Source organism: Arachis stenosperma, chromosome 7, assembly GCF_014773155.1.
Source record: "Arachis stenosperma cultivar V10309 chromosome 7, arast.V10309.gnm1.PFL2, whole genome shotgun sequence".
Taxonomy (NCBI): Eukaryota; Viridiplantae; Streptophyta; class Magnoliopsida; order Fabales; family Fabaceae; genus Arachis; species Arachis stenosperma.
In genome coordinates, this window is record NC_080383.1 from 22,121,784 (window position 1) to 22,136,499 (window position 14,716).

General features: G+C 41.2%; 1 protein-coding gene across 1 annotated transcript; it reads right to left on the reverse strand.

The window, feature by feature from the left end:
- Positions 1-1,177: 1,177 nt before the first annotated feature.
- On the reverse strand, positions 1,178-1,597 carry LOC130939559 (uncharacterized). Its single transcript, XM_057867653.1, has one exon. The coding sequence runs from the start codon at positions 1,595-1,597 to the stop codon at positions 1,178-1,180; it is 420 nt and encodes a 139-aa protein (XP_057723636.1).
- Between the last annotated feature and the right edge of the window lie 13,119 nt (positions 1,598-14,716).

A 14,716-nucleotide genomic window follows, 5' to 3' on the forward strand; every position in this document is an offset into this window, starting at 1 on the left:
GGTGTGTGCTGGGGCTGAGACTAATGCTTTCCACGTGTGGAGGCCTTTCTTGGCGTCAAACTCCAGGTTTTGACGTGTTTTGGGCGTTCAACTCCGGATCATGACGTTTTTCTGGCGTTTAACTCCAGACAGCAGCGTGTACTTGGCGTTCAACGCCAAGTTACGTCGTCAATCTTCGCGCAAAGTATGGACTATTATATATTGCTGGAAAGCCCTGGATGTCTACTTTCCAACGCCGTTGAGAGCGCGCCAATTGGACTCCTGTAGCTCCAGAAAATCCATTTCGAGTGCAGGGAGGTCAGGATCCAACAGCATCAGCAGTCCTTTTTCAGCCTAAGTCAGATTTTTGCTCAGCTCCCTCAATTTCAGCCAGAAAATACCTGAAATCACAGAAAAACACACAAACTCATAGTAAAGTCCAGAAATATGATTTTTGCCTAAAAACTAATATTATTTTACTAAAAACTAACTGAAACATGCTAAAATCTACATGAAATTACCCCCAAAAAGCGTACAAAATATCCGCTCATCATGACCCAAGTGTTTATGCCACAAGAATGCAGAACTTTCTTTAGGCTTATTTGGCCTAACTACATTATTATGGTACTCAATAAGCAAGGATTCAGAAAATTGATCAAGAAGTTTCAATCTATATCAGCCATCAATTAAAATACCATAACAAAAAATATTAGAATTTTTAAATAAATTAAAACAACTATGTCCACCATTAAAAGAAAATCCACAATTGTCCAACTTTGAAACAGAAATTAAATTCCTAGACATTGAAGGTACATAAAGAGTCTTAGGTAAATCTAAATGAAAGCTTCTATCCAACACCAAATGATAAGTTCCTATTCCTTCAATTGGTGCTTTCACATGGTTTTCCATGTAGAGGAACATCTTACTTTGGCTTGTGGTTTGGATTGTAAGAAATCCCTACATTACATTAGATACATGAGTTGTAGCTCCAGAATCAAGCCACCAAGAATTATGAGGAATATCAATTAAATTTGATTCATAAGTACATACATATGTTTCAAATATACCTTTCTTTTCGAACCATGCCTTACGTTTAGGACAATCCTTTTGGAAATATCATTCCTTCTTACAAAAATGACACTGTTTTGTATTGGCATGTCCTTTCTTCTTAAAATTCTTGAGCTTTGTCTTTAATCTTTTATGATTTGCCAGCTCCTTGAACCAAGTTGACAGAATGACAACCACAATTCTTAAGTCTATTTTCTTCCTGTATGAGCTTTTCAATCAATTCATTAACGTCCCATTTTTCCTTCATGACATTATAATTAATTTGAAAAGCTTCGTAATCAGAAGGTAGTGAGTTCAAAATAAACTGCATCATAAAGGAGTCATCAACTGTCATACCCAGTGGCTTTAATTTTGCAGCAATATTAGTCATCTCAATAATATGCTCTTGCATGCTCTTAGACCCATCAAACTTCATGGCCGTGAGCTGTGACATTAATGTACTAGCGAGTGACTTATTAGCAAAACGGAAGTAGTCTTCCACAAACGCAAGATATTCTTTAGCACTTTCGCCTTGTGGAAGGCTAGTCTTACTATTGCTTGCAGTAGTCATTCGCAGAAACATAAGGCTTAATCTGTTAGAACGTTTCCATGTCTTAAGTGCATACTTTTCATCTTCATCATATCACCAGGGACAATGGATTTCTCTTCCAAAAGTGACAAGTCAAGATCCAAAAGATCTAAATAGAATTTCACTTGTTCACTCCATTCAAGAGAAGTTTAAGCCATTAAACATGGTAACAGATGAAAGCTTGTGAATGGATTGACATACCTGTCATTTAATCATACAATACTCATATTAATTTTAATTTAACATAACAAAGCATATTATAGTTCACCTTTGGATAAAACTCTATAATATACTAACATACAAAATAAATGTCATATTTATCATACTTGAAGATTAAAATTCTCTACCAAATATATATACTATCTCTGGACAATATATATATCTGACTCAAGAATAATAAATTTTCTCTTCCAATTCTATTAATAATAGAACAGAATTTCCTTTGGGTAAATCTAATTCTAAAATTAATTAACATATTATTAACTATACTGGCATTTTTTCACATCACTATAATCAATCAATGATCATCACCACACCTTAATCATACTCCATCACTATCCTCTCTCTCTCTCTGCCAAGCCAATTCCTCTAATCACAGTTCAACTCCAAGCATAATCTCCAAACTTACTTTCTTATTCTCAAACCCTCAAATTTCTTCATGACTTGCTGATATAAAGCCTCTGGCTTATCAATCAAAAATCATCTTCAAAACCAAAACCAATACTCTTTCAAATTCTTGGGGAAAAATTTTCAACAGTACCTCTCCAAAAATTGGAGTTTACCACCTGTCACGGGTTCCCTCAAACCAATCTCAATACCGCATCGACATTTCGATTTAATGGTTTTCACATTCGTCTTTCAAAACCGATCATTATAAACCTCAATCTAAATCCAAGGTCACCATGACCAAACATCATAGCACTCATCTCTCGAACACAACAACTTGCACTCAATCATCATCTAAATCTAATTGTGCATTAATGATAATTTCCTCATCCGCTTTAGAACCATCAAAGCTCGTAGCCGCAATCATTCCCAACTATTTGGGGATCATTACTTGCAGTAACCCTCTTAACCCTTCTAGTATTCAAACATAAGATACTATATTAAACTTTTACAACTCTTATTCGTAGCTATCCTGTGTTACTGCTTCCACAAGTTTCCGTTGCTTTATTCTGACTTCTCGTCTAGTACGAGCTTTATCACTTACTTCCTCAAGTACTCAACCACAACTTAGCATGACTGGCATTCATTAGATTTCTATCTATGATAGCCAAAACCACATACCAACTTAATCGTGCCTTTAGCACGTTGTTACCAATTCCCAAACTGTCGGATCTAACGGTATCCCCCGTTGTTGTAGTGAACACACGACCTTGTTGTTGGCTCTTGGTAGTATTCCGGTTGACCTCCTTAGGACATTTCTAGGACACATGTCCAACTCCTCTACAACCATGGCAAAGTCCCAATCTACCTCGACACGGAGTTCCCGAATGATGGCTTTGACATCACCCACCAGTCATTCCATTCTGAGGTTGCTTTCCGTTAAAGGCCTACCTAATCATTTATACTCACCAAACCTCTTATTAAGATAACTTAGGGTTATCTAGAACAGATCATAATTTTTCATTCGACCATGTATTATGAGTGAATACCAGCCTTCAGCATTATGTAAAGTGGTAAAGAATTAAGTTATCAGTTTTCTTATTACCTCAGGTACGAAAATCGGACCTGGCAGCCTCCCGATCCTTCCGGTGTGGGCAATCTCTGACCAAATGTCCTAGCTTTCCGCAATTGTAACACAAACCCGAACCATAACGACACGGTCTATTCGGGTGATGACCTCCACATCTCTGACAGCTCAAAACATCCGAAGCAGCCACTATTTGTTTTTCCCTACCCTTTCCTTGGGAATTCTTATTCGTCGCAAGGTCATTTCGCCTTTGAGGAAAACGTTGTGGGTATCCTCTTCTCTTAAACTCTTGACCCCTTGTTGGGTATTCTTGATTGTGCTCCCTGCGGTGGGACTCCCGACGGTCATTCTTCGCCTCAACAGCCTTCCTCACACATTCTTCAGCAATACGGCTCTTGTTCACAAGTTCAGAGAAGACCCTAATCTCCATCGGTCCAACGGAGTTCAGGATTTCACTTCGAAGTCCTCCCTCATACTTAATACACTTCCATTCCTCAAAGTCTCCTGGAGCTCCCTGACACATGCGGGAAAACCTGAATAGCTCCTCAAATTTGTCTGTATACTCAGATACGGACATAGCACCTTGCTTCAGCTGTAGTAACTCCAATTCCTTGGCTGTTCTGGCGGAATTCGGAAAGTACTTCTTATAGAATTCCACTTGGAAGGCACCCCAGGTGATAGGATCATTCCCCTGCTGCAGGAGGCGTCGAGCCCCTTGCCACCAATGCGATGCTTCCCCCGTGAGCAGATAGGTAGCAAATTCAACACACTGCTCTTCAGGCACCAACTGCGCTTGCAGGGCTCGCTCCATGGCCTGAAACCAAGTGTCAGCTTCAGCTGGATTAGTGGTTCCCTTGAACTTAGGTGGATTAACCTTTAAGAAAGTTGCCAGTGTCATCGGGCCTTGAGCTCCTCTTCCGCTATTGCCATTATTGTTTATCTGTTGCCCAAGAGCCTCTGCAGTGGTCTGCATAGCAGCAGCCATATTCTCTAAAGCCGCCATAAGGCTTACCGGGTTATTCAGGTTGATTTCTGGTTCCTGAGTACTCGTACGATCTCTCTCACGTCCACGACCGGGTCCACGAGGCGCCATCTGGTTCCTCTACACACCAAACAATCGATATCAAGTTGATCAGTCTCAATATCGGAAGAATAGTGCTTCAAAGTACCAAAGGTACACTCATGGACTTCATGCTAGATGTATCAGTTAGATACCCTAACTAGCACAGGCACAGACTCAGAGTATGCATTGAAGCATAAGCAGTTCCATCCCTCAGGCTCACGAGGACGAACTGCTCTGATACCAAAATGTAACACCCTAATATTCACATCCTTATGCTCGAGTCATAAGTCAATGATATTACGGTGGTACGACTCTCAGGTGGATTTTTTTTTTGTATATATAAATATAGGTAATTTCGAAAGGAATATTAATCGAGAAGCCTGAAAAGAGTAGAAATAAAAATCGCAAAGACGTATCACTCACGTTACGACAATGAAAAGTTAAACTGTGAAGCCAAAAGCGATAAACGGACAAGACATAAAGGAGATTAAGAGACAGATAACAGATAGATATATATAACGTAAGTAAATAGCCACTAGTCGCGACCCGCGAAGTTTAGGCCGGCTAGGGTACAGTACGAAAGTAGTTGACAACAATATATCCTAATCTCTCCCAAAGAAAACATGAGAGCCTCTATAGGCAAGTTCCAAAAGAGTTCAACACATAATATAATCTTTTCAAAACAAAGATGGAGAGATTCTACTCAAAACACAAAGTAGAGGAAATAAATATCTTCGCCGTCTCTCAGACGAACCACAGCTCACTTCTGAGTACCTGGACCTGTATCTGAAAAACAAGAGATATATACGGAATGAGAACCCCGGGCCCATGGGTTCCCAGTACGGTAAAAGTGCCAAATAAAACCAATGCACTGCAATAAAAACTCACTAAGCATCCTAAACTCCTTTTCGCCAAATATCCAGCCTAGATTCTCACTAATCCATAAATAGGCATCTGACGTAAGGGGATGCTAAATCTAGTTCATATTACACATGTTTTCCCAATCCACTGATTCTTTCACGAATCGGACTCAGAACCATAAGCAAAGCCATTACCAGTTGCTCTGCCTCAGCAGCTCTATATCAATACATCATACCCTCGCATGGAGCCAGTGAAATCACATCACTACGTCCACCCAGGGGCTCAAATGATCTCATTCAAAAATCATCATCATCATGCAATCGCATCATCAATTCATCTCATCATGAACAGCCCCCAACATCCACCAACACCATCATGAGGGATCTCTCAGTTGTACAAACACAAGCAATACAGTCAAGTAATACACAAATAAGGTACAAGTAGAACAAGTAGCATGTAATCAGGTAACATAGCATATATGATATAGAAATCCAAAACAAATAGGCAAACCCAAACAATTCAAACATATGCAAATGATGTATGCCTGCCCTATGGCTGATGATATCATCTGTCGGTTATCAAGCCAACCCGACGTGTCCGGTAGCTAACCCGGGCACAGTCTCTCTGTTGCGTATTAATATCATTAGAGGGAATATGTGCCCTGTCACCATTAGAGGGTATCTGCGCCCTGTCGCCATTAGAGGGTATCTGCGCCCTGTCGCCATTAGAGGGTATCGGTGCCCTGTCACCCTTACAACCAGAGAGAAAACACAAGCATTGACCCGGAGCAAGCGGGACGAACCACAACCCTTGCTACTACCCAGGTAAACTCGTATCTCAGATAGTGGAAGTGCAATTCACAATTATCAATAATTCAGCATAAACATGCATGAATTCTCATCCATGGATCAACATCCATATCAGCCATCCGGCTCACGGTTAAATCCATAACCAGCCAATATTCATAGCATACACAGCTATTCCGGCTCACGGTTCAATCCAGAACCAGCCAATATTCATAGCATACTCAGCTATTCCGGCTCACGGTTCAATCCAGAACCAGCCAATTCATAAACAATTACGGCCCTTCGGCCAATGGCATAACAAGCACTTCCACCATCATCCTCCACATCTCACATAATCCTCAATGATCCTCATTGATTATTCATTTCCCCTTGCTTCACTCGCAAGTTACCTCATTCACTAGCCCTTTTCTAATAGCTAGGCATATCATAAAGATTTAAGATATAAGTGGTGAGATCGGAGGCTTAGAAGTATGAGATTTGGCTTTTAAAACTCAAATATCAACTTTGGCATGAAAACAATGCCACGCGTACGCGTATTCCACGCGCACGCGTGGATGTCCTTAAAAACTCATCGACGCGCAAGCGTCATGCACGCCAACGCGTGGATTAAAGATTTGCCAAATCGACGCGCACGTGTCAACCACGCGTACGCGTGGATACTCTCGTGCCCCAGGCACAAAGCTGGCACAGTTCTGGCACAACTCTCTGGAAAATGGCTGGGCATTGGGTGCAGCACTATCGGCGCGCCCGCGCACATCACGCGCACGCGTGGATGGCGTTTTCTGGAAGATCGGCGCGTACGCGCCAAGTGCGCCCACGCGCAAGGGGTTATTCTGCTAAAAATTTTCTAAGTTAAAAACTGCAGATTTCACAGCTTCAACCCCCAATCTTCCGACGGACATAACTTTCTCATTTTAAATCGTTTTTCACTCGTTCTTCGAACGGCATGGACATCCCGGATCCAATTTCATTTCTAAACAGATTTGGCACAAAACAAAGATCCGTAGTCCAAGTTATGTCCCGTCAAAGTATGCCCAAAAACCATATTTTCATATAAAACCACAAAGTGCCATTTTCAAAACAAGCCATTTTCAACTCTTTTCAAAACCAACCAAAACATGCCAATTTCAACCCTTTTTGATACCAATCAAAATATACCAAAATCAACATCAAGCCTCCTCAACTCATACATTGACACCTTACCACAATTCACAAACCGCCATATAACCATCTTTACCTATTTCAAACAAATGGCTAAATTACAAACATATCAACATGTCATACATCCTTCCTCATCCCAATTTCCAACAATACTATTTCCAATCAACCATCATTATACATAACCAATATCATACTCACTACCACATGGTTTCACCCCCAAATCAACCTTAATCATTTCTCAAGTATATATCACAACATACATATCTCTCATGCATTATCCTACCATCAAGGCATCAATAATCATACTCACATATATGACCACATAATATATCTCAACCAAAATCAAACATACCTCATCTATACTATTTCACCCAAAATTTACCAATTTCCACACTTCAACTCCTCAAACCTCATTATTCAATAACCAACCCAATCATTCATATATTCATTATATGAAATTCATCCAATCACTTGTGTCATCATACAATGCACACATCAACTTACCTTCCTTACCTCTTTCCGGCCTCCGGCCCAAAATATACGGCCTCCGGCCCAATTTCACAATTTAAATGCATAAATCACAAATCAATACTCATTACCCAAAACATCAAATTTTCAATACACCAAGCATACAAGGCCACACCATTCTCAACCCAATCATCAATTCACATTACATACCAACTATGCATATTAGCATCAACCATTTACACAATCCAAACTTAATCCTAGGGGCATCTAGCCTAGGAATTCTCATCACACCACACGGTACTTAAATGAAACTTAAACCGTACCTCTTGTAGCCAAATTAATTGAGCCTCTTCTTTGGAAGTCTCCACCAACCTTAGCCCTACGCCTCACCAAAGCTCCTCAAGCAACACCAATCTCCCAATTGTGCACCAAGATCATCAAATACATTAACATAACCAATATCACATACATACATCAACCTAGGGCTCATAAAATGACAAATCACAAGGGTTTGAGCACTTCTTACCTCAGCCCATATGAAGTAGGGATAGAACTCACTTAGAATCCATGTTGGAGTATCCCTAAACACCAAAAATCACAAGATTTCAACACTAACTTCCCAAAAACGTGTAACAGTGGGGAATTTCGAAAACTGGGCAGAGATGAATGGAATAATCACCACAAAACTTAGATAGAATTGTAGAGGATGAGAAGAGCGACGCGTGGCCGCAAACGGCTCGTCAATCGGAGCTCCGTAGCTCAAGTTATGGTGATTTGAAGATCAAAGAGAGTTAGGTTTTCTCTCTTCTCTTCCCTCTTCTCAATTTCAGCGCCCCAACCCTCTTTTAGGGTAAAAATGAGCTGAAATGCTCATAACTAATGTTTATATATGTTGGGTCTTGGACCCACTTAGGCCCAGTTCACTTATTTTTGTCCGTTGGCCCAATTTTGGACCAAAACCTTTAACATTAGCGTTTTAAATCACACTTCAAATATTTCTACCTCCCCTAATCATAATTCCTCATTTCTTAATATTATTTACTCATAATCAATTTTCTCAGCTGCAGTACCAGACAGGTCTCAGCCGGTACTGCCGGTCAAAATTTCACTGCGCGCTTTTACGCAGAAAACTATGTCTTCCGACTCGGAAAAATTCACTGAATCCAAATATTATATTTAAATCATCAAATTCCAATTGCCAAATATTCCAACCATATTCGCTCCTCCTTAATTTATTATTTAATTAAATTTCGGTTAGACCGGGTATTACATTCTACCCCCCTAACAGAAATTTTCGCCCTCGAAAATTCCATTCATCACTACGAGTACGCGCACGTAGTGTGCCTTTATATCCAACGCATAACAGTTCCAAGGTCCTTTTACTCTGCGCGCTTCCGTTGCCGCGCTCTGATTTCTCTATTCCTGAGGGTCTCGGCCGTTCGTTCAACGCCGACCAACAGTCTCGTTCCTTACTTTTACCGTCTCATCAACTCACACCCTATTAAATCTCGAATCATGTCATCAATAAGATTGCCATCATCGTTAATCATAGCCATTTTTTTTTTCACATCACTATAATCAATCAATGATCATCACTACACCTTAATCATACTCCATCACTATCCTCTCTCTCTCTCTGCCAAGCCAATTCCTCTAATCACAGTTCAACTCCAAGCATAATCTCCAAACTTACTTTCTTATTCTCAAACCCTCAAATTTCTTCATGACTTGCTGATATAAAGCCTCTGGCTTATCAATCAAAAATCATCTTCAAAACCAAAACCAATACTCTTTCAAATTCTTGGGGAAAAATTTTCAACAGTACCTCTCCAAAAATTGGAGTTTACCACCTGTCACGGGTTCCCTCAAACCAATCTCAATACCGCATCGACATTTCGATTTAATGGTTTTCACATTCGTCTTTCAAAACCGATCATTATAAACCTCAATCTAAATCCAAGGTCACCATGACCAAACATCATAGCACTCATCTCTCGAACACAACAACTTGCACTCAATCATCATCTAAATCTAATTGTGCATTAATGATAATTTCCTCATCCGCTTTAGAACCATCAAAGCTCGTAGCCGCAATCATTCCCAATTATTTGGGGATCATTACTTGCAGTAACCCTCTTAACCCTTCTAGTATTCAAACATAAGATACTATATTAAACTTTTACAACTCTTATTCGTAGCTATCCTGTGTTACTGCTTCCACAAGTTTCCGTTGCTTTATTCTGACTTCTCGTCTAGTACGAGCTTTATCACTTACTTCCTCAAGTACTCAACCACAACTTAGCATGACTGGCATTCATTAGATTTCTATCTATGATAGCCAAAACCACATACCAACTTAATCGTGCCTTTAGCACGTTGTTACCAATTCCCAAACTGTCGGATCTAACGGTATCCCCCGTTGTTGTAGTGAACACACGACCTTGTTGTTGGCTCTTGGTAGTATTCCAGTTGACCTCCTTAGGACATTTCTAGGACACATGTCCAACTCCTCTACAACCATGGCAAAGTCCCAATCTACCTCGACACGGAGTTCCCGAATGATGGCTTTGACATCACCCACCAGTCATTCCATTCTGAGGTTGCTTTCCGTTAAAGGCCTACCTAATCATTTATACTCACCAAACCTCTTATTAAGATAACTTAGGGTTATCTAGAACAGATCATAATTTTTCATTCGACCATGTATTATGAGTGAATACCAGCCTTCAGCATTATGTAAAGTGGTAAAGAATTAAGTTATCAGTTTTCTTATTACCTCAGGTATGAAAATCGGACCTGGCAGCCTCCCGATCCTTCCGGTGTGGGCAATCTCTGACCAAATGTCCTAGCTTTCCGCAATTGTAACACAAACCCGAACCATAACGACACGGTCTATTCGGGTGATGACCTCCACATCTCTGACAGCTCAAAACATCCGAAGCAGCCACTATTTGTTTTTCCCTACCCTTTCCTTGGGAATTCTTATTCGTCGCAAGGTCATTTCGCCTTTGAGGAAAACGTTGTGGGTATCCTCTTCTCTTAAACTCTTGACCCCTTGTTGGGTATTCTTGATTGTGCTCCCTGCGGTGGGACTCCCGACGGTCATTCTTCGCCTCAACAGCCTTCCTCACACATTCTTCAGCAATACGGCTCTTGTTCACAAGTTCGGAGAAGACCCTAATCTCCATCGGTCCAACGGAGTTCAGGATTTCACTTCGAAGTCCTCCCTCATACTTAATACACTTCCATTCCTCAAAGTCTCCTGGAGCTCCCTGACACATGCGGGAAAACCTGAATAGCTCCTCAAATTTGTCTGTATACTCAGATACGGACATAGCACCTTGCTTCAGCTGTAGTAACTCCAATTCCTTGGCTGTTCTGGCGGAATTCGGAAAGTACTTCTTATAGAATTCCACTTGGAAGGCACCCCAGGTGATAGGATCATTCCCCTGCTGCAGGAGGCGTCGAGCCCCTTGCCACCAATGCGATGCTTCCCCCGTGAGCAGATAGGTAGCAAATTCAACACACTGCTCTTCAGGCACCAACTGCGCTTGCAGGGCTCGCTCCATGGCCTGAAACCAAGTGTCAGCTTCAGCTGGATTAGTGGTTCCCTTGAACTTAGGTGGATTAACCTTTAAGAAAGTTGCCAGTGTCATCGGGCCTTGAGCTCCTCTTCCGCTATTGCCATTATTGTTTATCTGTTGCCCAAGAGCCTCTGCAGTGGTCTGCATAGCAGCAGCCATATTCTCCAAAGCCGCCATAAGGCTTACCGGGTTATTCAGGTTGATTTCTGGTTCCTGAGTACTCGTACGATCTCTCTCACGTCCACGACCGGGTCCACGAGGCGCCATCTGGTTCCTCTACACACCAAACAATCGATATCAAGTTGATCAGTCTCAATATCGGAAGAATAGTGCTTCAAAGTACCAAAGGTACACTCATGGACTTCATGCTAGATGTATCAGTTAGATACCATAACTAGCACAGGCACAGACTCAGAGTATGCATTGAAGCATAAGCAGTTCCATCCCTTAGGCTCACGAGGACGAACTGCTCTGATACCAAAATGTAACACCCTAATATTCACATCCTTATGCTCGAGTCATAAGTCAATGATATTACGGTGGTACGACTCTCAGGTGGATTTTTTTTTGTATATATAAATATAGGTAATTTCGAAAGGAATATTAATCGAGAAGCCTGAAAAGAGTAGAAATAAAAATCGCAAAGACGTATCACTCACGTTACGACAATGAAAAGTTAAACTGTGAAGCCAAAAGCGATAAACGGACAAGACATAAAGGAGATTAAGAGACAGATAACAGATAGATATATATAACGTAAGTAAATAGCCACTAGTCGCGACCCGCGAAGTTTAGGCCGGCTAGGGTACAGTACGAAAGTAGTTGACAACAATATATCCTAATCTCTCCCAAAGAAACATGAGAGCCTCTATAGGCAAGTTCCAAAAGAGTTCAACACATAATATAATCTTTTCAAAACAAAGATGGAGAGATTCTACTCAAAACACAAAGTAGAGGAAATAAATATCTTCGCCGTCTCTCAGACGAACCACAGCTCACTTCTGAGTACCTGGACCTGTATCTGAAAAACAAGAGATATACGGAATGAGAACCCCGGGCCCATGGGTTCCCAGTACGGTAAAAGTGCCAAATAAAACCAATGCACTGCAATAAAAACTCACTAAGCATCCTAAACTCCTTTTCGCCAAATATCCAGCCTAGATTCTCACTAATCCATAAATAGGCATCTGACGTAAGGGGATGCTAAATCTAGTTCATATTACACATGTTTTCCCAATCCACTGATTCTTTCACGAATCGGACTCAGAACCATAAGCAAAGCCATTACCAGTTGCTCTGCCTCAGCAGCTCTATATCAATACATCATACCCTCGCGTGGAGCCAGTGAAATCACATCACTACGTCCACCCAGGGGCTCAAATGATCTCATTCAAAAATCATCATCATCATGCAATCGCATCATCAATTCATCTCATCATGAACAGCCCCCAACATCCACCAACACCATCATGAGGGATCTCTCAGTTGTACAAACACAAGCAATACAGTCAAGTAATACACAAATAAGGTACAAGTAGAACAAGTAGCATGTAATCAGGTAACATAGCATATATGATATAGAAATCCAAAACAAATAGGCAAACCCAAACAATTCAAACATATGCAAATGATGTATGCCTGCCCTATGGCTGATGATATCATCTGTCGGTTATCAAGCCAACCCGACGTGTCCGGTAGCTAACCCGGGCACAGTCTCTCTGTTGCGTATTAATATCATTAGAGGGAATATGTGCCCTGTCACCATTAGAGGGTATCTGCGCCCTGTCGCCATTAGAGGGTATCTGCGCCCTGTCGCCATTAGAGGGTATCGGTGCCCTGTCACCCTTACAACCAGAGAGAAAACACAAGCATTGACCCGGAGCAAGCGGGACGAACCACAACCCTTGCTACTACCCAGGTAAACTCGTATCTCAGATAGTGGAAGTGCAATTCACAATTATCAATAATTCAGCATAAACATGCATGAATTCTCATCCATGGATCAACATCCATATCAGCCATCCGGCTCACGGTTAAATCCATAACCAGCCAATATTCATAGCATACACAGCTATTCCGGCTCACGGTTCAATCCAGAACCAGCCAATATTCATAGCATACTCAGCTATTCCGGCTCACGGTTCAATCCAGAACCAGCCAATTCATAAACAATTACGGCCCTTCGGCCAATGGCATAACAAGCACTTCCACCATCATCCTCCACATCTCACATAATCCTCAATGATCCTCATTGATTATTCATTTCCCCTTGCTTCACTCGCAAGTTACCTCATTCACTAGCCCTTTTCTAATAGCTAGGCATATCATAAAGATTTAAGATATAAGTGGTGAGATCGGAGGCTTAGAAGTATGAGATTTGGCTTTTAAAACTCAAATATCAACTTTGGCATGAAAACAATGCCACGCGTACGCGTATTCCACGCGCACGCGTGGATGTCCTTAAAAACTCATCGACGCGCAAGCGTCATGCACGCCAACGCGTGGATTAAAGATTTGCCAAATCGACGCGCACGTGTCAACCACGCGTACGCGTGGATACTCTCGTGCCCCAGGCACAAAGCTGGCACAGTTCTGGCACAACTCTCTGGAAAATGGCTGGGCATTGGGTGCAGCACTATCGGCGCGCCCGCGCACATCACGCGCACGCGTGGATGGCGTTTTCTGGAAGATCGGCGCGTACGCGCCAAGTGCGCCCACGCGCAAGGGGTTATTCTGCTAAAAATTTTCTAAGTTAAAAACTGCAGATTTCACAGCTTCAACCCCCAATCTTCCGACGGACATAACTTTCTCATTTTAAATCGTTTTTCACCCGTTCTTCGAACGGCATGGACATCCCGGATCCAATTTCATTTCTAAACAGATTTGGCACAAAACAAAGATCCGTAGTCCAAGTTATGTCCCGTCAAAGTATGCCCAAAAACCATATTTTCATATAAAACCACAAAGTGCCATTTTCAAAACAAGCCATTTTCAACTCTTTTCAAAACCAACCAAAACATGCCAATTTCAACCCTTTTTGATACCAATCAAAATATACCAAAATCAACATCAAGCCTCCTCAACTCATACATTGACACCTTACCACAATTCACAAACCGCCATATAACCATCTTTACCTATTTCAAACAAATGGCTAAATTACAAACATATCAACATGTCATACATCCTTCCTCATCCCAATTTCCAACAATACTATTTCCAATCAACCATCATTATACATAACCAATATCATACTCACTACCACATGGTTTCACCCCCAAATCAACCTTGATCATTTCTCAAGTATATATCACAACATACATATCTCTCATGCATTATCCTACCATCAAGGCATCAATAATCATACTCACATATATGACCACATAATATATCTCAACCAAAATCAAACATACCTCATCTATACTATTTCACCCAAAATTTACCAATTTCCACACTTCAACTCCT

Excerpts from the sequence above, each read along its gene's own strand:
- LOC130939559 (XM_057867653.1), bottom strand. The coding sequence starts at position 1,597 with ATGACTACTGCAAGCAATAGTAAGACTAGCCTTCCACAAGGCGAAAGT.